The following is a 23734-nucleotide window of genomic DNA, read 5'->3' as shown; positions in this document are numbered from 1 at the left end:
TGGTGTAATTACACGTAAACCTCTTGTGGTTTGAAAAATTACATATAGCACCCCTGAGGTTTGTCTTCGTCTAACAAATAAGTCCATCCATTAGTCAAAATTCACTGAATTTGTTTATATTAATTAAAAAAACTGAATGAAAGTAGGTATTTACCCCCAATTGACTAATTACTGACTTGTTACAGGTCAAATAATTTTTTTTGGACTAAACTACCCTTATAATGGTGAAGATATACCTCTTCATATGCATTAATGTGTAAAGACATATGAGGATAATTTTATCATAAAAAGATTTATTTGACTTGCAATAAGTCATTAGGGGTTAGTTTAGATTTTTTTTTTTTTTTTTTGTTAATATAAGCAAATTCGGTGAATTTTGACTAACGGGGGGACTTATTTGTTAGACGGAAGCAAATCTCAATAATGCTAGATGTAATTTTCCAAACCATAGGGGGTCTACGTGCAATTACACAAAACTTCAGAGGGAGAGTGTAATTATCCCATTTTTTTTGTGTTGGGTTGGGCCTTCAAAAAACTGGGTCGTCCCGAACATCATCACTATAGTCAAGTACGTGCTGGGTGAAGGAGACTCAATTGAAACTTTAGTTGTTGTCCCGATTGATTTTCATGTGGGACTTGGCGGGTTCTTAAGGTGGTTGTGGTAGAAGAATAGTGGGTGGTGTGAGTCGCTAGGGGAATCTGACGAGGAAGAGACAAGGTGGTTCAGTCAATGGGGAGCCAAGAGCGAAGAGGGTACCAAGAGATGAGGATTTAACACTAGTATATCTTGGTGGAGGTTGTGGAGCAGCCCCATTGGGAATAGTGAAGGCTGTATTGTGGAACCGTTAGGTGTTGGGGATGGCATTGGCAGTTCAGAAGCTTTGAGAGACTCTCTGAGAAGTTGGTCTTGCAGTGGTGTTTCTTTCAGAAATAAAGTGTGGGTAGTGGCATTTTGAGTAGATTTGTAATAAATTGGAGATGTATGGGGTCTGCATGCCCGCAGTAGGTCGGGCAGGTGGTCTTACTCTGATGTGGAAGAAGGATGTAGCTTGTCAACTATGTTCTTTCTCCTGGAATCACATTGATAGTGATGTAATAGATCAGACGGGGACTAGAATTAGAGATTCACTGGGGTTTATGGAGAGCCGAAGGTGCAGGGTTGACAAGAAGTTTGGAAAAACTCGTACTTTGTGGCTGTGTGCCAAGGACTTCAATGAAATCCTATTCAATCATAAGAGAAAGGGAGCACTGAGACCACTCGTGGCAGCTCAGTAATTTCACACAGTGAAACTGTCGACAATCTCCTGGAATGGTGTGGGCTCGGTTGGATAGGGCGTACAAGGACGTGACTTCTGTTGCTTCGGAGTACAAGTGGGAGTCACATTCAGCTCCTCAATCTTATCATAGCGTATAGATTTTGGATATAATGCCACATCAGTATTCAGGTCAGCTGCGCTGGAAACCTCTATTTCATTTTGAGAGTAGATGGTTTCAATCAATGGAACGTCAAAAATGTGGTCCGCAACGCGTGGCTAATGAATTCAGAGGAGGATGTACACACCAATCTTTGACTGAAAATTCAAGCCACTCAACTTGAGTTGCTGTGATGGAACCAATAGGTTTTTGTTCGACAGTAGAGAGAGTTGAAGAAGTTGGAGCAAAGGTATGCGAGGTTAAAGGGGGCAGTTGGATACTGCTGCATATCAGGAATTGCAACAAATAAGAGAGTAGATAGTGGACATCGAACACCAAGAATTTCTAAGGTGGTAGCACAGAGGTAAAGCTCATTAGTTAGCTGATGGGGATGGTAATACGAGGTTTTTTCACTCTAGGGCATCGACAAGATGAAGAGAAAATGTTATCTCCAGGCTAATGGATGCTTAGGGTATTTTGCGTGATAAGGAGGACGACATTCAGGAATTCTTCTAGAGTATTTCCGGTCCATTTTCTCATCTGTTCGACCATCTGACACTGTTATGAGTGAAGTGTTGGTTGTAGTGCATCAGCGGATGACCCCAGAGATGAATTCTACCCTTATTGAGCCATTCACAACCGATGAAGTCAAATTCCCTACATTCAGTATGTCCCCACTAAAATCACCCCGTCCAGATGGTATGCCTCCGTTGTTCTTTCAAAAATTTTGGGATATTGTTGGATTAGTGTAACTAAAATTGGGCTTCATATTCTTAATCGTCAAGTATTGCTGCATAAAGTGAACTATAGTCATGTCATATTAATTCCTAAGTGTTCTAACCTCCAAGTAGTGTCTTAGTTCCATCCAATTAGTTTATGCAATGTCATTGTAAAAATTGCCTTTAAAATGCATTGTTAATCGCCTTAAAGGTGTGCTAGACACTATTATATCCCAAACTCAATCTGCTTTTATCCCGGGTCACTTGACTATTAATAATGTACTTCTTGCATTTGAGTTAAATCATCATCTTAAATTCTCATCTCAATCACAAGGGATAGTTGTGTGGCCCTAGAACTAGACATGAGCGAAGCATATGATAGGGCTGAATGGTCGTTCCTTAGGCATGTTCTTCTTAGATTAGGTTTTGAGTGTCAGTTTGTTAAATCTTATCATGTTATTTGTGACAAGTGTTTCTCATTCGCTTACCTTGAAAGGATCCCAATTTGGCTATTTGAAGCCAGAATGTAATATCCATCAAAGCTACCCATTATCCTCCTATTTGTTCATTTTCTGTTCAAAAGCGTCTTGTATTTACTTCAGCAGGCTAAAAGGAGTGGACGTTCGAGTGGGGTGTCAATAGCGGCTAGTACACCATGGATATCTCGTTTGTCATTTGCCGATGACAAATTTGAAAGAATAAGTATGGCCTGAAACTTGGTAAAAATGCAACGGAAGTATGAAAATAAGCAAATTTAAATTATAAACCGAAAGGGAACTAGTCCTTTAATCCCGGACATTCAGTACTCAACAAGCATAAAACAAGCTTGAAACAAAACAAGTGGCTTCTGTAATAAAGAGTGACGAAAATGTAATCACGAAATTTTACCTTTCCGATTTGAGGACTTTCTTCAAGCTTTTCTCCTCCAACCTCATGCTCACACAAAGACCAACGAGATTTCCTCTACGTCAAACACACACTACACCACAAAGTGGTCTACACCAAACCTTGCTAGAGGTAAAGTGTATGTAGTATAGAAACTTGATTATATTATTAACTTAGTATATCAAACTCAAAAGGACCTTACTCTAACTTGAAACTAGTTCAAGAAGAACAAGAATAGAGAGAAAAAAGATGGAGAATGAGAGGTAAGGATGGTAAGTTTTGACAGGAGTGTTGTCTTTTGTATCATATATAAATAACATACACTCAAGCCTATACACTATAGACACACACAAGAGACATCTCATGTACTTGTTGTAGGTATACATGTATATATTGCATGTCAAGTCAAAAATAGGTACAATATGTGTCGCCATAGTACACTACCTACTAGTACCATAAGTACTCAAACAACAATTCCCTCATCCTTAAAATCTCATATATATATCACATATAAATATATATATATATATATATATTTATATTCAGGCTAGGACTATACATATTATCCTATTGGGCTTAATTCAAAAATAAATTAAACTATAGGCTTGGGCCTCCGTAGAGTTAATCCAATCAATTCTTAAAAGCTCAAATGGAATTTATTTGGTCTTATCAAATAAATCCTAATCCATAGCCCAATTAATTAATCTATCAAATAATTTAACCTAACCCAATTTATTTAATCTCATTAAATTACCAAGTCAAAACTCTAATCAATTGATCCTATTAATTAACTCATCCGGTTTAATTAAAATTGATCTTATCAAATAAATTAAACATAAACCAAATTTAATTAATCTCATTAATTGAATCCTGGACTTCCCATCACATGGGTTCTCCCATTTAAATGATCATACCATTTAATCTCTCGACTTAATTTAAACTCATTAAATTAATTCATTCCTTTTAAAATTAATTCATAATTAATTCTACTACTTTCTTGAGTGGTGTTTTGTGTGACTCTATAGGTTCACTTTTAACTAGACTTGAGCTTGTGTCAACATACAATTTAATTGGCAATATATTTTGCATTTAATCGCTTTCGGTTAACACTTAATCCAAAAGCACCCGTCACAATGGGTGGTCGTCTAGCAACGGTCTATGGTACTAGAAAATAGGTAAAAATGGCGTCAACCTTAAGGCTTTCGAGTGTCATACAGGTACGGTCTTCCATCGGCCATCTCTCGGTCTTAGTTTAGGACATGAAATTGATCATTTATTCTCATCTTGGACTAGGCATATATGCTTAATATTCTGATTATGTTTCTCCACTTGATTAACATAGAAAAGCACTTTCCTATTTAGTCAACCACTGTGGCCACAGACTCCCGAAGCACAACGCACATCTGAACGCATAGAAAATCACTATCATCTCATCATAGGTGACGAATCCTCTCTTGGAACTCACCAATCTTAATACACATCTGACTGCACTAGAATAAGACTTATAATAACCATATTAGAACATGGTCATCTTTTACCAGGCCCTAGATACAATCGTTGCATATATGATACTGTGTGGATCCTCAAATATGAGGATTAAACCCCATACTATTGGACCCGAGGGGTTTAATTCATACAGACCAAACCTCACGGGCTTCCATATGACGACTCTCCACGGTCAGTTCAGTCAACTTGACAACCTTTGTCAATCACCCACAAAAATTGCATAGACATCATATGTTTGTCGCCTATGAAACATGACAAACCATCACTGGACGCAATATTTAGTGCAAGTCTCAATAGAACCCTCAACACCCATTCTCGGGGCTCTCGACTTGAAACATTTCAAATCCAACCTCGAAAGTTAGTTTCATAGTTGCCATCAAATTCGCAAACCAACTTCATTGGGTTGATTGGTGATCTGTGGGCTTTGTTGCAATGTATGAAAATTACATGAGTAAGAACAACAAAATAAGGCCAAATGAATGCTTACTCTTATTTATTAATTAAATATTACAAAATAAAAAGAAATTATTTAAATAGATTACAAAATAGCCAATCTAATTAACTTTCTAATCACCTATTCTAACAACATTGTCATTTTGTAAGGCTAAAGTGGATCAAATAGGGGAAATTTGATGATTCTTTTTGTTTATGCACACGCATCAAGGTAGGAGGTGAATTTGTGCAAGTCAAGTATGGTGGTGAGAGCGGATGGCAACCATGTTGGTTCGATTGGTCGGCAGTCATGAAAATACTTGGATTTGTCGGTGGTGGCGAGGAGGTTTCGGGGGGGGGGGGTTTGGGGGGGGGGGGTTAGTAGCAGCAGGGACCAAGTGTGGAGTAAAATTAATGATTGGAATGAGAAGTTGTTATCCCAGGCAGGTAAAAGGAATACTTATTAAAGTTGTTCTTCAGTACATGGCTACATATACGATGCCTTCTTTCCGGTTGCCTAATTGTCTGTTAAGAAGTCTAGAGTCGGCGGCATCAATTTTTGATTGTACAATCGAGGCGAGATATAGGCTAATTAGGTTGCTCGACAGAAGTTGTGTCAACCGATGGCTGAGGGGAGACTTGGCTTTCGGGATCTTAGGGATTTTAACACGGCACTGCTGGTGAAACAAAGGGTGAAGTATCACCTCTAATCCAGAGTCATTTCTTAGCTAGGTACTGAGAGCTAGGTATTTCCAGTTGTTGACGTTTGGGGAGGTAGGGTTGGGTATGTTAAGTTGTGAAGATTGATTTGAAGAAATCAAGGATAACCCGATTCAACTTAGAAATCCCAAGTTGAGTTGGAGAAGGATAACTCGATTCAACTTAGAAATCCCAAGTTGAGTTGGAGAAGGATAACTCGATTCAACTTAGAAATCCCAAGTTGAGTTGGAGAAGGATAACCCGATTCAACTTAGAAATCCCAAGTTGAGTTGGAAAAGGATAAGTCATGGCTATATAGACTACTCTTATTAGCATTGTTTTGTAGAATAGAGTAGAGAGAAAAAATCGAGAGAAAGAGTTGAAACGAGAGTGAGTGTTGTCTTCACGTGTGGTGAAGACTTACATACTAGTGTGTGTGCGTTGTACTCCTCAATTTTCCTACTCTTTGAGTGTTTTCTCCTGGCTTGGTATCGCCCCCAAACGTAGGATTTATATCCAAACTGGGTTAACAAATTCGTGTGTCTTTTATCGCCTTCATATTCCAGCTGTTGTCCATCTTAACCCGATCCATTTCCTAACAACTGGTATCAAGAGCTTGGTTCAAGGAGTTAAGATGGAGGGAAAGTTTCCAGTCGAACGGTTCAATGGTTCCGACTTTGGATTTTGGCGTATGCAGATGGAGGCCTACCTGTACGGGAAGGACCTATACGAACCACTTGCAGAGAAGTCCGAGAAGACGAGTGATGAAGAATGGAAGGTGCTCGATCGAAAGGCGATGAGCGCAATAATCCTGTCGCTCTCTCGAAATGTCGCCTATCATGTGAAGGGAGCGAAGAGCACGAAGAAAGTCCATGTACGAGAAACCCTCAACAATGAACAAGGTCATGCTGATGAAGAAACTATTCAGGTTGCAGATGGAGGAGAGGAAGTCGGTGGCCGATCACCTCAATGACTTCAACCAACTCACGACACAGCTGGCATCTGTGGATATCGTGTTTGATGATGAGGTAAAAGCATTAATTTTGCTCTCATCTTTACCTGACAGTTAGGATGTGGTTGTTACTTCGGTAAGCACTTCGTCTTGGAAGGAGAAGATAAAGTTCGACAACATCAGGGACATGATGTTGAACGAGGAAACCCGTAGAAAGCAAACGGGTGGATCATCTGGCTCTGCACTACATACAGAGTCCAGAGGGAGACCTGACACACGGGGTAAATACCATGGAAGGTCAAGGTCCAGGGGAAAGAACAAGGGTAAGAAGGAGATGGTGTGCTGGAACTGCGAGATGGTGGGCAACAAGGGCAAGTGTGGAGTAAAATTAATGATTGGAATGAGAAGTTGTTATCCCAGGCAAGTAAAAGGAATACTTATTAAAGTTGTTCTTCAGTCCATGGCTACATATACGATGCCTTCTTTCCGGTTGCCTAATTGTCTGTTAAGAAGTCTAGAGTCGGCGGCATCAATTTTTGGTTGTATAATCGAGGCGAGATATAGGCTAATTAGGTTGCTCGACAGAAGTTGTGTCAACCGATGACTGAGGGGAGACTTGGCTTTTGGGATCTTAGGGATTTTAACACGGGACTGCTGGTGAAACAAGGGTGAAGTATCATCTCTAATCTGGAGTCATTTCTTAGCCAGGTACTGAGAGCTAGGTATTTCCAGTTGTTGACGTTTGGGGAGGTGGGGTTGGGTAGACAGTCATTCTTGACATGGCGGAGTCTTGTGCACTTTTAATATTTATTTCAATTTCAACTTTATAATTGAGAAGAATAATTTAGAAAAATTAACACATTTGATCCAATCTCTATTAAAATACCAATTTCACTGGAAAACAAAAAATATATTTTATTTTTCTTTTTGCATGACTACAACACAAATATTGACATGCATGCTCTATTTTATCGAGGATTTGTGTTATTTTTCATACTTATTAAAATTATTTTAATAAATTTATAAATAGAACTTTCAAGACAAAAATAATAACTGAAACGTAGACAAACAATCGGTATAATATACAAATGTTACTGCTAATACTAATCAGAATTATTATGACTTTTCACCTTGAAATCTTTATGTATGCATGATATCTATATTAAATTTAAAAGAATACATGTATGTATATGTTGGAGAAGAAATATGAGGGGAAGAATTGATAAATAGAATAAACAATAGGGGAATGGATGCAAATAGGGGAAATGTCGGGGAGGAAAGTACAATATCAGAAAGCTACACAGTTGGAGCAAATTATGCGCCCCCACAAACATAACGACCTTTTCCCTTCAAAACCGCTTGCCACATTCGATTCTCTCTCTTCCCGGTTCCAAGAACTGGATTGAATACTTGAAAATTAAACCCTCAATTCGTCTAACTCCGGCGCCGGAAATTAGCATTGAAGCATGTCTGTTTCGGATTCCGAGACCTCTTCCCACGGCGGAGACTACAAGACTTTCCGCCAAGTCAGCCGCGATCGTAAGCCACGCCTGACCGTATTTCTCAGTTGCTTATTTGATATCTCTCTGTTTTTCTTTTTTTTTTTTGGCCTTTTGCTTTCTCATGAGCAATGCGAGTGGCAAATGAACAACACTCTATAAGTTTTTCTTGAATTAGTGCTATGCGATTATCTCTACATTGTTCTGCATTTAGCATGCGTTTTACGGGAATTAGCAAGGGAAATACATAGTTCCAAATACTACGCAGTTTTTGACTTAAAAATTTCTCTGGTCCCTAAGAGTAGAGAATCATATCATACTGAATTAGCTTGGGAAACAGATCCAAATTGCCTGTGGAATGAGAGCTCTGTAGATATTGCTGCTTGCAATGGTAATCTGCTTTACAGGATTTGTTGTTTTATGGCTCTATTTAATTGTTTTTCACTTCAGAAGTTTATAAGATATTGTTCTAGTATTTGAAATGATTGTTTTGATATAAATCTTTTTAGGATTATTGTATGAAATGCTCCAAACATCCAAACCGGGAGATTCAAGATCGTCGTGGAAGGTATGTTTCTCACTGCACTTTACGACTATTATCAAGCAAACTTTTGAGGCTTTATTATGCTCAAAGCTTTTGTCCTTATACAGAAGATGGTTTTACTTTTCACAAGTTTGGAATAGAATTAGTTCATTGTATTACTGCCTTCAGCATTATAAGATACTTGTACTTCAGCAGTCTCTTTCTTTTTTCTTTTTTTTTTTTTTTTACTGCCTTCAGCATTATAAGATACTTGTACTTCAGCAGTCTCTTTCTTTTTTCTTTTTTTTTTTTTTTTGGTACAAGAACTTCAGGTCTCTGAGTTGTAATAATTTGTTTTATAAGCAAATGAATAAACCATTTTAAGCATACTTGTTTGTCTTTAATTTAGTTTCTTTGGCTGTACAAATTTGTGGTATATATAAATAGAATTCTACATTTGCACTCAGGAGGAATGCATTCTATATATATGGAGGTAGCAGAATTATGGGAACAAAAGATACTGAGTCTGAGTCAACATGCTGAAAGTTAATTGATTATAAAACCCTATACTATTACACTCCTTTACCATGTTAAGTTCATGTGTTTGTGTAAATTGTTCCTAATTGAGCTACTAATAGAAACTTTTGTCAATACTGTGCTTATTTTGAAAGTGGTCATAAGAAATAAGGTGAACTGCACCAAGTTATATGGAAGTATATTGACTTTGTCTCACTGCACTACTTCGTATCTGCTCCAAAATAAATTCGGTGGGAGCACTTTCAGAAATGAGAGAATGAAGACAATATTCTTTAGTTAGGATGGTGACTATGTGAACATGCAATTTGTCCCATATTAGTCCCTTTTCATTCTTCTAGGGCACATGCCATAGTTATTTAGCCATCATGCTCCAAAAAGATGCTTGCACAAGAAATGGAGTTAGTTTATTTTGTTCATGTTCTAATTGTCCTATTGTTTTGCCGTTCTTTACTGACACTAAACCCCTTCTCTTTTGGCCCTTTAGTTTTCCAATATACCCTTCTTAGCAACCTGGTTTCTGTTCAGGTACTCATAATGGATAAAGTTACTGTAAGAGTAATGTCACACTCGTGCAAAATGTCGGATATAACAGACCAGGGAGTTTCCTGTAAGCATTTGTAAAATTATGTTTCACAAAAAAGCTATATGTTAACTAGGGTGAATCTTTTGCGGTCTTCGCAATTGGATTTCTGTCCTATAATAAGGAATTGACAGAATTGAAAGAGCTTTCCGTACTCCTTTTTTAATTTGGCAGAACTGGAAGATCTTAAATTCTTTCCGGAGAGCTCTCAATCTTCATTTTTATTTGTGAATTTTTACCCTAATTTCAGTTACTACGCTACCAGTTAGGATATAATATGATATAATTCAGTGTGACATGAAGTCAGTTGTAAGTTAATTGTCAGAAAATTCAGATATTCGTATTACATTTTTTAGCTTCATATTGATAGCTCTATATCTTTTTCATTTTATTCAGTGGTGGAAGACATTTTTAGAAGAAGACAACCTCTGCCTCAACTGGATGCCATATACTTCGTTCAGCCTTCCAAGGAAAAGTATGGCTGTCATTGAATCTTTTCCATCTTTAGGCATTACTATAGTGAGGAAAAAGCAGCTTATATGTGTTTAACTTCAACTGAAATGTTTTGACAATTTTATATTCTCTTCTACTATTTTATTGGTTCAGGAAAATGTAAGTTAATTTTTAACGGATTCCTCCAACAACCCTGTGTTAATATATGATGCTTTACTTTTTTTTTTTTTTTTTTTTGAGAGGATATATGATGCTTTACTATAACTTCATTTGTTGTCATTCTCTATACTGTGTTATCTTACTGAAAATAACTATCCGGTTACCCTATTTTGACGTCATTCCAGGTACTTGTGTTCTTGATTAATATTTCCAGTTATTAGAGACCTGTAACTTTTGTTTCAAAATGACTTATAATAATATAGGGACTGACTGCTTAGCTTCAAATCCTTTTCAGCGTGATCATGTTTTTGTCTGACATGTCAGGAAGAGAACCGTTGTACAGGAAGTATGTCTAAGAAATCTTTTATCCCAAAAATCAATGTCCATTTTATCTTCTGTATGGAGTTTGAGTGCTTCCTGTTTCCTTTTGATTTTTATGTGTCTGCAGAGCATATCTATACTTCAGTACACCTATACAAAAGGACCTTGTCAATCGCATTAAGAAGGATGCTAGTGTTTTACCACGTATTGGTGCACTAAGAGAGGTTAACAACTGCTCATTTTGCCAGTAAATACCTATATAAGAACAGATTTCCTTTTTTTTGGGAAAAAAAGAAAAAAAACAAAGAAACTGAAACCTTTGGAAAATTGCAGATGAATTTGGAGTACTTCTCTATAGACAGTCAGGTAATCGATGCTTCATTTTTCGTCTTTATTTTTTGTTCTTATACTTTGCACAGTGGAAACGTAAAAAGCAGCAAGCTCAAAAGTAGGATTAAGTCTTAACCGAAGAAGTTTGTACAGGGCTGCTGTTTTGTAATTTTCACCCTCTTTTTTTCTTTCGAAAATCATTAATATCTTCTAGAATTGAAGAGGTTCAAATTTTCTCCCTTAACAAATTTATATTTGTCATTCTGTCCCACTTTTCCTACTTTTCCTCCTCTTTCCACCATGTTTCTTTCTTGTTCTACTTCTTTTCTGATTAAATTAAATTAACTTTTCAGACTTTGCAAACTACACTTATCCATATATCGTAATTTTCTATTACTTTATATATTGAAGAAGTATGCACACGCAGATTGGTGATATGTGCCAGTATTTATTATTTATTTCCACAGCTTGGTAGAAACTGTATCAGCATAGCAATTTTATTTCCAGGGATTCATCACAGAACATGACAAAGCACTTGAAGAACTCTATGGTGATGATGCTGAAAATTCTCGTCGATTTGATAGATGCTTGAATGTAATGGCCACAAGAATTGCTACTGTTTTTGCTTCATTAAAGGTACCAAAAGATCATCATTTATGTTTTAGCCAGACCCTTCAACCTTCCTCTACATCCTGAAGTAAGGAATGAACTGTTGATCTGACATGAAGCTGCCTTTGCCTTCCTTTTCTGTCGGATATAGGAGCCAAGTGCTATTTCTTATTTACCAATAAATATCAAGAGCTAAGACTGTCATATTTCCAAAGAGTCTTGTTTGCAGAAAATTCATTTTTAATATATTGGCAGTATCTCTATGTGCTTTGTTTTTCTTCTATTTTAGATAAGATGTAATGTATTAGATCAAGATGTTTAAGCCTTAATTTAATTGGTTGGAAAAATTACCTCTTACTCCAGTATAATCTTATATAAAAATTATGGAAGTGCCATGCAGTTTTGGTATTTTATTTATTTTAGTACAGTTGTGAAACTATCTTTCTCGTCGATCTCTGGGAGCAAATATGTGAAAAGTATGGCATCTCTCATTCCACCTCATTTATCGTCAACATTTGGTTAAGGTTTCATATAATTTCCTACTACAGGAATTTCCTTTTGTGCGGTATAAAGCAGCCAAACTTGATGGTGACTCAATGACTTCATTTCGTGAACTAGTTCCTACAAAGCTTGCTGCAGCAGTTTGGGACCAAATTACAACATATAAATCTTCCATTCATAACTTCCCGCAAACAGAAACATGTGAATTACTTATAGTGGACAGATCAGTTGATCAGGTGTCATAAATTTATCTTGACAAAATTCAACCTTATCCATTGGTTTGTTCTTCATTTTTGTTGCTTTTAAATTCATGATGGTTTGCTGTTTTAGATTGCTCCAGTCATTCATGAATGGACCTATGATGCTATGTGTCATGATCTGCTTAATCTGGAGGGGAACAAATATGTGCATGAGGTAAATGTTTGTGTCTGAACACTATTTTCAGTTCTTTAGACTCTTCAGGTGACATATAATGGATGTTAGGTTCCTAGCAAATCAGGTGGTCAACCTGAAAGAAAGGAAGTCCTTTTGGAAGATCATGATCTTGTCTGGCTTGAGCTCCGGCACACTCACATAGCAGAGGTATTTACTCATGCATGAAATCTTTTCCTTTTTCCTTCCTGGAAGTGGCGTATGTAAATCTCCTTTGTCAGTTCTTAGATGAGTCGTCTGTAAATGGTTCTCTCACCTTAAAATTTTCAGGCTAGTGAACGGTTGCATGACAAGATGGCAAACTTTGTTTCAAAAAACAAAGCAGCGCAATTGCAACAGAGGTTGGTGATTATATATGCACATTTACTTGTTTTGATATGAAAGTATCTTTCCCACTGTAGTGACTGGACTTGAGTGAGGACCAGAAATTGAGAATAATAGTATTCTCTGGTGTTGATTGGATTCTTTTTTGCATTCAATCGAGTTTCTAGAGGTGGTATGTCATCATTATCTATATTCCATTTTGTTTATTTGGAACTATAATTGATTGACAGAGTATGATAAAATTATGTGTACAGACTCTGTCTTTAGAACAAGACAAAAAGTTTCTTTTTTTCGGAGGATTAGTTTTAGTCACATTTCATTCAGTTTAAAATATTACAAAGTGTGGCTTCATTAGAGCTTCATACTTGCTAGTGAGGAAATGAGGTCTTCATATAAGTTTCCTCGACACCCTCTGATTTTCAACTTTTCTTCTATGTAGAGACGCTGGTGAGCTTTCCACTAGAGACATTCAGAAAATGGTTCAAGCTTTGCCGCAGTATAATGAACAGATGGAGAAACTCTCTCTCCATGTTGCGGTTGTTTCTTCTTCATTATATCTACCAATTATTTCCTCATTCTGTCAGTGCAGTCCTACTGAAGCATTCAACCATATATCATCTGACCTGAAAAACAACTGAAGCCAATAGAACTTCCATTTCTTGAAAGTCTGAACACCCAGCTAAATTACCTAACCAATTTTGGGTTTACGTAATGTTTTTCTGCAATTGTGCATTCTAATTTTCCTTCTGATCATCAAATGTACATTTTTAGGACCAACCAAATAGAAATGTTTGAGAATGATTATGAGGACAAAAAAAGAAGCAGGCTTCCCCAGAAACTTCAAGAAATGCTGATTTTGTTTCTCTTTGAATCAGATTGCTGGAAAGATTAATCAAATTATCAGAGATACAGGTCTTCGAGAACTTGGACAACTGGAACAGGACCTTGTATTTGGTGATGCAGGAACAAAGGAAGTTATTAATTTTCTGAGAAAGCAGGTATTATCTTAATAACTATATTCTGATATGCCACTAGCTTACATTCTGAACTCTAGTATGAGAGATAATTATTTCTTTACCCTGCAGGAAGGAACGAATGAGAACAAGCTCCGGCTTATGATGGTTTATGCTGCTGTTTATCCAGAAAAGTTTGAGGGTGACAAAGCATTGAAACTCATGCAGGTTGGAAATGCTTGTTCACCTAATCGCATGTAACGTGCGCATGAGGCATATGGGGACTCGTCATTCTTTATATATGTTCTACGACTTCTTTCTTTTCCTTCTGCATGAAAATCAGGTCCTGATAGTCTAGTATTCATGAATTTATCATTAGAGTGAAAAAGTTTAACTTAATCAACTAGACTAACTAGGAAATCATTTTAAATTAAAGGAATACCTTCTCTATTTAGGATTAGATTTTATGCAAGATAAAGGCAATTTTCCATCAGATATTTCGTTAAGACTTCTTTTGAAAAGATAGTAGTAGATTGATCCTGATTATCAGTTTTGAAATGGGTTTCTTTAGTTGCTTTCCGACACCATAGATGATTAATGAATTCTTGCCTTCTACGGTTCCCCAGAACTGTAAAAATGTTATAAATTAATTCATATGTAAATTCTCAAGTTCCTGTCTCACTGGCAATTGTGGAGGCCCGAGATCATTCAATGGATGGGTAAAGGTCCCAAAGCAAAGTGTTGTTAAATTTCTGAGCTGTGGGAGGGACATTTATACCATGTCATATGATTGGTGGCCTGTATCTTATAAACAGAAGCTTCCAAGTGATACAACCAATATAGCTCTGGCTAAATTCGTATGGTTATTTCTTGTGCTTCTTCAGTTGGCAAAATTATCAGATTCGGACATGAAAGCTGTGAAAAATATGAAATTGATTGAGGGATCTGATTCGAGAAAGAGTTCAAAAGGGACTTTCTCACTTAAGTTTGACTCAGCAAAGGTAAATGTGTCTGCTAGAATATGCACTTATTTATTTATGCACTGAAGCAAGGTATGGGCTAAAACTGAGACCTGACAGTCACTAATTTCTTTTGCTTATTAGAGGAAGCATGCATCAAGGAAGGATCGAACAGGAGGAGAGGAAGAGACGTGGGCACTATTTCGGTTTTATCCCATGATAGAGGTTTGTTTTAAGATCATATGTATATGTTTCTTTAGTTTGAAAAGCAAATTCTTGCAATCTCTTTCGGGCATTGCCAGATTTTTTACTCAGTTACGCAAATTTGTGATAGAAACTACTGAATATATGGACTAAAATGAGTTTCAATGTAAGAAAACACTCCTTCCCCTGTAAGAAACCTGGAAGACAACATAAACTTATAAACATTATTCTTTTACACTAATTGGGCAACTGGTTGGTAGCATTGCATAGAATGATCAGAGTTACTTGATTTCTTTCTCAGGAGTTGGTTGAAAATTTGAGCAAAGGAGAATTGGCAAAAGATGAGTATTACTGCATGAACAGTCCTAGTCCTCCCAGTCATGGAACCCAAGGGAAAACTGGAGCCTCACAGAGTGAATCAGTTAGATCTGGGCAATCTAATGCACAATCTATGAGATCAAGACGAACTGCAAACTGGGCCAAATCTAAATCCTCCGATGATGGATATTCAAGGTAGACACACCCGGAGCTCTTTCTATGTTTTGGTTTCTCATGAAGTTATTGATTGCTTTTAGAATTAATATCCAGTATATGATCCATATAATATTGGTCTGTCATTCGGTAGCTCTTCGTACAAGTAAAGCTATGGTCCCAAACACACAACTCATAATGACATTTATCCTCCTGCTATGATCTCTAGTGATTCAGTGTTGAGAATTACACCTAGTGAATTGAAGAAGATGGGCCAGAGGATTTTTGTTTTCATAATTGGTGGGGCAACAAGGTCTGAGGTAATACGACTACACTTTCATTTTTCAGCAATTATTATACATTGTTGGAATTTTGAAAACTTAATTGTTGGTATTTGTCCTCAGCTTAGGGCTTGCCATAAGCTTACAGCAAAATTAAGGAGGGAAGTCGTCCTTGGTACCACTGGTTTGGATGATCCATCTCAATACATCACGGTAAATATTGCATTCCCTGCATCCGATCCTTCCCCCCCAACAATCATTTAATAGCCAAATGCGAATATTTATCACCATAGATATATATATATATATATATATATATGACAACACAGGACTCTGAAAACAAACAGATGAATGATACTGCTCATAAGGTTTGAACTGACATGCATTTATGTAACTGATATTTTGAAACAATAGGTATATAATTCCCTTCTTGTTTTCTTATTGGATGTTACTCAGAAACTTAAGTCCTTATCAGCAAAGGAGCTCTCAGTTGATGACATTAAGATCTGAAGGTGTTATGGTATTTGTATGTCAGAGTTGTGCCGAACACCAGGTTAATCAAGTTTCACCGAAATTCTTCTTAATGTCGATTGCTTCATCGTTTTATTTCTACTTTTCTCAATGCTAAACGTGTGAACAACGTGTAGGGTGAAATCCATATATGAAGCAGCAGCCAAAAGGATGAGCGTTGAATTGGGTGGAATGCCAAGAGAGAAGTGAAATCCAATCTTTTGTAGTGTTCGTCTCCTCCAAGAACATGATTTAAACTTCAATGTAATCAAGAATTGCATTCCCTTTAGACATCCCAGAAACTATGAGTGGGTGGGTACAGTCTGTTCATACAAAACATGTGTTAGTTTTGTTATTAATTTCAAACTGATATATTCATTAATTTCAAATTGATATAAATAGTCTGATTGGTATCTGAATTTTCACCATTCATTGGACTGAACAATTTCATGTTTTATGATGATTCAAATATAAAATTTCGGGTTGTTTTTGTAATAAAAACATATTATATCATTTTTTAATTTAATTTACAAATGTTGAGATTTAAAAAATATGCAAGTGTTCAGCTCTCAATCTAGAATCTTTGTTTTTTTTTGATAATGATAATGATAGCTCTGCCTTTTTAAACCATAATTTTAAATTCAAGTATACATTTTAGACTTCACTTGCCTGAATAAATCCCTTCATTTTAAATATAATTAAAAGATATATCAACAGTCATTGTTTAATAGCAATATTAAAAATTAAATACACTTAAAGAAACATTTAAATTCAAATCTATAAAATTATGTTTTCTAAAAAATGATAACAAAAAAAATCAGAAAAGCAAAACAAGTTCTATTTTCTCCAAGTTTGATTTATTTATTTTCATCTATTTATTGCAAGAGTTAAAGTGCAGAAAAACGAGTTTATATAAGTAGCACAAAAACGCCCACCGTGGGGCTCGAACCCACGACCACAAGGTTAAGAGCCTTGCGCTCTACCGACTGAGCTAGACGGGCTTCTGTACTTAAAGATATCTTGTAAACTATTTTAAAATGATTTAGCACGCAGCAGTCATAGCACCCATCACTACAAGGTAATTACAGGTATACTTAAAGAAGAATGGCCAGGTGATGTGCTGCAATTCCATCTCATATATGACTTGACACCCTAACCTAAGGAACACTCTCCCTTAGGTAAATTACATTCCCTTTTAATCTTGTGTCTGAAAGAAACACCTGGCTTGCTGCTGTGTACTCTACCCAGATTCTTGCACCTTTGTGTGGATTCAACCTGCAAACTCTCCATGCAATTCACTCACATTTGCTTCAGTTCTTTCCTCCTCTGCACAATTCAACACGCCACAATTAGATATACGTACAAAATCTCACTTCATCATTGTGAGTTCATGAAGTTGTCAGAAAATCAAGAATGTCATATGGGATGTGCTAAAAATGCAAGAAAACATCGTTTAGGATAGATTAGACGTTATCGAAGAACGATGTTACCATCTTCAAGTTAAGGATAATAGTATTGACATAAGGATGTTTAGCTAATACCTTTTCAAAAGCTTCCTTGTACCGGTATCCCTGGATGACGAAGCAGCAATGAAACAGTAAAGGTGAGATGACAACTGAATACTACTACTCTATGCAATACATGTTGGAAAAGAGAAATCACAAACTGTATTCGACAAACCTTGTTGGTTCCATAGATGTAATCACAGTATGTGAATACTGATGCAAAATTGCTCTGGCTTTTCCCTCCAACAAAGTGATGGTAATCATGGAAAATAGCTCCTCCGTAAAATGGGATGTACTTTAAAGGATTCCAGGGGAAATCATACCTGAATATGTAACAAGAATGCAAACATTTCATAGAATCAAGAGATGAAAAAACATAGGTTGATGAAGAATCTGACTATAGTTTCTCTTCTTACCCACTGTGGGTCTCAATGGCTTCCATTTGCCTCACAATCATCCACAGCCAGAATGTGATCATGTGTCCAGGAGCAATCATTGGACCAAGAAACGAGGCCATGCCGAGGATTATGATCTCAGCCCAATGTGCATAAGGGGCTGCAAATCCAATAGGAGCCGTGTATTCATGATGAACACGGTGGATGTTCTCGTATCCCCATTTCTGGTGGAGCAATCTATGCAGCCAGTAATTAGCATAGTCCTCAACAACAAAGTATACCAACAGCTGCAAGAAAATATCGGAGCCGGATGGTAGTGGCAAACTTGTTCTTATCCCAATCATCTGCAAGCAAATACGGATAATACTTCATATCTTTCGGACTAGAAACGTATCGAAAACCAGAAAGAAGTGATCTAAGAATCGGCCTCAAGCAAAAACCAAAACCATGAGGAACACAACATTGATATCTTAGGTTCGAGAATTCCTTTCTGAGATGAAATCTATTCAAGAATGATAATAGATTGAATACCCTCTGATCTTCTTCATCTCATAAGGAACCAACGTTAGATGGGGCATTCAATCAAGAACCATCCGTAAGACTTTCCAAGAATTCATGAAACAACGACAAAGGTTTATATATAAATCAAACCCACAATTACTAATAATAGATTGATGCAATTTTACACGGTCAAATGTCTGAAGAAAAGCAATACATGCATGCAACAAGTCTCTACAAATGAAACCCCCACAAAGTTTCATTGTTTCATTGTTTCTTTGAAATGAATCGAACATCAATTTTCAATCAATAAACAGAAAACACATACCTGAATGACGGGAAAAGAAAAGATTTGAAGAGGAACAACAGCAACAACAAACGTCACCATGACCTTCTTGTAGCAGTCCAACATATCAGCCAAAGAGTTCTGGATTTTAGGCTGAATCTTGAACCTATCAATCTTGTGGGAACGCACGAGCTCGATGAACATGTACGGCAACGGCAGCACCGAGTAGAAAATGAACAAGAAAAACGTGTTATGGCAGTACAGAAGGTAATCGGATTTCTGGGCAGAGTATTTGAACCATAATGTCTCAGCAAAACTGAGGTTTCTGCCCAGAGAAGCCTCTGCTTCTTGAAGGGTTTGATATGGCAGCATTCTTGTTTTGTGTTCGACGTGTTCTTGTGCGCTTCTGTTTGTGTGTATCTCTCTCTCTATATAGATATGTATCTATATTGGGGGGTTTGTAGAGTATAGAGAGAGAAAGAAGGAGAAGAGGGAGAAGATTGAATGTGCTCAGATGAAGATTGTCTTGCAGTAATTACCAGCTGCAGAAGGAAAAACTGATCAAGACGGACAGGAAAACAAGATGGGGTGCTTTAATATTAATCACTTCATCTTTATGGTTGAGAGAAAAAGAAGGCATCCTCATCAGAATCTTCCTCAGTTCATCCTTACAAATCGGAACACTTGTCAAGATTTCTCCATCTGAAACTATTACAAATTGAAAAAATGTGAGATATTAGATTTTTGGACTTTTTGGGCATCTAAAAATTTAGGATTTAAGTCTAGAAAATTTGTGGAAAGAAATTAACAAGAACAAGAGAGAGAGAGAGAGAGAGAGAGAGATGGCTGTCCATGCATGTAGATCTATGAAGAAAAGACAGTAACTCCATTAAAGTAGGAACACAGGAGAGAGAATTATGAGTAGCTAACAATAGTAGGGACGGATGTAGAAATGGAAGTTTGAGTCGAACTATAAAATTATTAAAATAATATTCTTATATTTAAAGATTGAGTTGATTGGAATATTAGCCTTTTAAGAGGGCTTTTTTGCAAATTTTGTTATGTGCTTTTGGACATAGTTAATTTTAGTCCCCAACTTTTATATTTTAGCTCCAAAACTTGTTGCTACGAGTTTCCCATCTTTCAATCGGTCACATTAACTACCACAAAAAAAAAATGTAGGACTAAAATTGACTATTTTCAAAAAGTATAGGATGAAACCTGCAAAGGACACATACTTTGGCAGTAATATTGCAATTTTCTCTATTCCCCCCCCCCTCCCCCTCTCCCAATTGCTAGTTTTCGTCCCTCTCAACCAATCACACTAACAGGTACATGCTAAGTACATGGCCTTTCTATCAAATAATTAACGGCGGGACTAATTCTGCACAAAGAAAAAAAATAAAAATATGGGACTAAATTTAGCTATTTCTAGAAGCATGGGACAAAACTTGCAAAGGACCCTATAGTTCCGGACTAATATTGCAATTTTCTCTTTATTCCATCCTCCCCTTAAAAAAAATCCTGTTGTTTCCAGTTTTTCAACAGTCACACTAATAGCCACATGAGAAGCACGTAGCTTTTCAGTCAAATAATTAACGATGGTACTATTTTGTAGAAAAATATAAAAAGTATTGGACTAAAATTAATATTTCTAGAAGCATGGGAGGAAACTGCAAAAAATCCTATAATTTAGGACTAATATTGTAATTAACTCTATATAAATTAAACTAGTTCCAATTATTTCATAATTCATGTAGTGACAAATTAGTGCAAATTTTTTTGTCATTAATTCATATCAATAATAATTTTTACAAAATAATAGTAATTATTAAAATCATGAAATTTCTATTGTGACAAAATAATCAATCTTGTCCCAAAATATATATAATTAATGATAATATAAAAATTATCATTTAATTTTTCCTGTCACGTCACTAATTTTTTCTTGTAATGTAATCCACTTTAATCTAAATGCTAATTTAAAAAAGAAAGACACTATCAAACCACTGCACCAATTTTTTCTATTGCACCTTCAATATCCTTAACTTGGTTTTTTTTTGTTTTTTGAAATATTATTAATTGATTTATATATTTTATTTTTATTTATAATATATTTTAAAAAATAATATATATATATATATAAATACAAAAACAGCATACCACAACGATCAGTATTTAAAAAATTAAAGTCGTTCAAGCTTTTATTATCGCATAGTGCAAATAATAATTTTGGAGGGGCTAAAGCCAAACCTATATTTCGTACTTGCATGTCGTTTAATCCGTTTTTTTTTGATAAATATTTTAATCCCATGAAAATTATTTTTATTTGATGGCTTATTATGTCCATTATGTATATATTAATGTTTTCGATAATCTTGAAAATAAAGTTAGTTATGCAATTAAATTATAATTTGAATTTGTATAATGAATTATAAAATTATGAACCTAAATACTATAATTATTTTTTTTCTAAAATCAATTATTTGAAATTAATTATGTTATAATCAATTATCTTATAATTAATTATGCAGTCGTTGGATCAGACTGCATCTAACCCTCCAAGTATTTTAAAATGGAAGCATAATATATATATATATATATATATATATTTTGATGTTATTAACTCCTTAATATTTCATAAGTTTTGAATAATATGTCTAGATTAAGACATTATTACTCTCGTACAACAACGTAACATCATAGCAGCCTTCAAAAACTCAATCAAACTAAAGTCCTATAAAGATAAAAAATTATTAGGGATAATTACACCCCTCTACTTGAGGTTTGATGTAATTACGCGTATATATTCTGTAGTTTAAAAAATTACATTTAGCACTCATGATGTCTGTTTTCGTTCAACAAATAGGTCCATTTGTTAGTCAAATTTTACTGAATTTGTTGATATTAATAAAAATATCGAATAAAAATTGATATTTATCCTCAACTGACTTATTACAAGTCATACAATTTTTTTCCAAATACAGTATCCTTATAACGGTAAAGGCATACCTCCTTACATCATTAACGTGTGGATATGGATAAGGGTAATTTGTCTATAAAAAGATGTATTTAACCTGCAATAAATCGAGAATAAGTAAATCAGGGGTAAATATAGGATTTTATCTAGTTCTTTTTGTTAATACCAGCAAATCTAGTGAATTTTGACTAACTGACGAACTTATTTGCCAGATGGAAGCAAACCTTTATTCAAACCACATGGGGTCTATGTGTAACTACAACAAACTTCAGGAGACGGGAGTAAAATTATCCGAAATTATTATTTCAATTACATCATAAATTTCAATCATTAAATCATTATTATACTGAGTATCAATCGTTGATATCAGTATCTATAACTAACCAACAACTACAACTAAAATAAATCAATAGCTAATTATTAATGGAATTCAAAGTCATGATATTAATGGTATTTTTTTGCATATTAATTATTTGAATGCCCAATTTATTATATATATATATATATATAATGCAATTTTTTATTTAATAAAATACGTACAAAGTTTTAGTTGTGGGATAAGGTTGTTTGAATGTACGATATATGTCAAGGAATAATAGATTGATTATGATGTCTTACCAAAGTGATATATCATTATCGTTATGGCCATAAAATCAAACGTCATGATTTGATCCCTATAATTTTAGGAAATTAATTTATTTGTACATTAAATCTTGTTTTTTTTCCTATTTTTAATAGTTTCATGTCATAGTCTTGTAATAATTCGTACATAAATTTATACATGATTGAGATTTATTATACAAGAATTAGATGGTGTTTGCATGGTTGAGCATATTATTTGTAAGTTTGTACGTCGTATAAAATGTTATTCGAATTTATACGGTATCATGTCTTAATTTAAAGAGAAGTCGTTGTAGCGTCTGAATAAAATAAAGTTATAAAATCTATATATAATATATTATCGGTGAAGAATTTCTAATCATTTGATATTTTTTTTTTGAGCTTATAAAATTCTTGAAAATCATTTAGATAAGCTATTTTTTAAAAAAATTAACTTCACCTAACTTTTTTTTTGATAATTTTTCATAAGCTCTTTAATTTTAATATCCAATAAACAAAAACACACTCAAAATTTTGACAGTGTTTCATTTTCATCTTTCAGATAACTGAGATTTTTTCCTCCAAAGCAAAATTATCTATTTATGTAATTTTAAATTCTAATAGTTTGATGGATTTTTTCGATCATTACTGCAGTATGAAAAGTTCATTCTGCCAAACACTCTAACGTCTTATAAGCTAATGTATCTTATTCATCCAAACACTCTAAAAACTCGTTTTTAGAATAAGATTAAACATCTTTAAGTTCTTAAAACATCTTATAAGATATATATATATATGAGCGTATAAAATATTTCAAAAAGGCTTAACCAAACACCTCTTATAAGCGTCTGACATTTTATTTTTTCTCTTTCAAGCTCGTTTAAATATATATATATATATATATATATACATACCAAACACCATCTTAGTCTATTTACATTTTTTTTTCCGACAAATATAAATTTCATTAAATAAATGGTAGTACATCAGTACAATACAACATGAAAGACTAGGCAGTCACCTCGATAGGCCAAAACATTCACTATAAATGAAAAAGTGTATAAATACTAATAAAAGGAGATAAATCAAAACTAAGTATCCATTGTCGGATATCTTCAATACATATATTTTTTTTTGTATTCTTAATATTTAAGAGATGATATGATTTGTCATTCTTCATGAGTCTAAAAAGATTACATGGGAGTTGGTGTGATTTTG

The 23734-nt window shown here is 35.1% G+C and overlaps 2 protein-coding genes and 1 non-coding gene across 5 annotated transcripts; 1 reads left to right on the top strand and 2 right to left on the bottom strand.

The window, feature by feature from the left end:
• LOC105173234 (protein transport Sec1a-like) lies at window positions 7940-16634 on the top strand. 3 transcript variants are annotated; one of them, XM_011094917.2, is made up of 22 exons: window positions 7940-8145; window positions 8615-8673; window positions 9691-9772; window positions 10142-10220; window positions 10653-10703; window positions 10806-10902; window positions 11012-11044; window positions 11516-11644; window positions 12166-12354; window positions 12449-12532; window positions 12602-12700; window positions 12821-12891; window positions 13314-13410; window positions 13750-13872; window positions 13960-14055; window positions 14712-14828; window positions 14931-15011; window positions 15292-15503; window positions 15691-15781; window positions 15866-15955; window positions 16199-16295; window positions 16390-16634. In XM_011094917.2, the coding sequence occupies exons 1-21, from the start codon at window positions 8073-8075 to the stop codon at window positions 16250-16252; spliced, it is 2007 nt and encodes a 668-aa protein (XP_011093219.1). In that variant the 5' UTR covers window positions 7940-8072; the 3' UTR covers window positions 16253-16295; window positions 16390-16634. The 3 variants fall into 3 exon arrangements, with proteins under 3 accessions (XP_011093219.1, XP_020553350.1, XP_011093220.1); XM_020697691.1 differs by lacking the exon at window positions 7940-8145 and adding an exon at window positions 8446-8496; XM_011094918.2 differs by lacking the exons at window positions 7940-8145; window positions 9691-9772 and adding an exon at window positions 8463-8496.
• On the bottom strand, window positions 17181-17253 carry TRNAK-CUU. The gene has a single exon. It is a non-coding gene; the product is annotated as a tRNA-Lys (tRNA).
• LOC105173233 (methylsterol monooxygenase 1-1) lies at window positions 17254-19893 on the bottom strand. Its single transcript, XM_011094916.2, has 5 exons — window positions 18979-19893; window positions 18174-18496; window positions 17933-18080; window positions 17794-17823; window positions 17254-17578 (listed from the first exon to the last, which is right to left on the bottom strand). The coding sequence occupies exons 1-5, from the start codon at window positions 19306-19308 to the stop codon at window positions 17552-17554; spliced, it is 858 nt and encodes a 285-aa protein (XP_011093218.1). The 5' UTR covers window positions 19309-19893; the 3' UTR covers window positions 17254-17551.

This window comes from Sesamum indicum, linkage group LG11, assembly GCF_000512975.1.
Source record: "Sesamum indicum cultivar Zhongzhi No. 13 linkage group LG11, S_indicum_v1.0, whole genome shotgun sequence".
NCBI classification, from domain to species: Eukaryota; Viridiplantae; Streptophyta; class Magnoliopsida; order Lamiales; family Pedaliaceae; genus Sesamum; species Sesamum indicum.
The sequence above is the reverse complement of the archived record's forward strand: the minus strand, read 5'-3'. Positions and strand labels throughout refer to the sequence as shown.

Excerpts from the sequence above, each read along its gene's own strand:
- LOC105173234 (XM_011094917.2), top strand. The coding sequence starts at position 8,073 with ATGTCTGTTTCGGATTCCGAGACCTCTTCCCACGGCGGAGACTACAAG. Across the intron at positions 11,045-11,515 it reads ACTTCTCTATAGACAGTCAG|GGATTCATCACAGAACATGA; the intron begins GTAATCGATGCT and ends TTTTATTTCCAG. Across the intron at positions 14,829-14,930 it reads TTAAGTTTGACTCAGCAAAG|AGGAAGCATGCATCAAGGAA; the intron begins GTAAATGTGTCT and ends TTTGCTTATTAG.
- LOC105173233 (XM_011094916.2), bottom strand. The coding sequence starts at position 19,308 with ATGCTGCCATATCAAACCCTTCAAGAAGCAGAGGCTTCTCTGGGCAGA. Across the intron at positions 18,497-18,978 it reads TTTCTTTTCCCGTCATTCAG|ATGATTGGGATAAGAACAAG; the intron begins GTATGTGTTTTC and ends ATTTGCTTGCAG. Across the intron at positions 18,081-18,173 it reads GCCATTGAGACCCACAGTGG|GTATGATTTCCCCTGGAATC; the intron begins GTAAGAAGAGAA and ends TTACATATTCAG.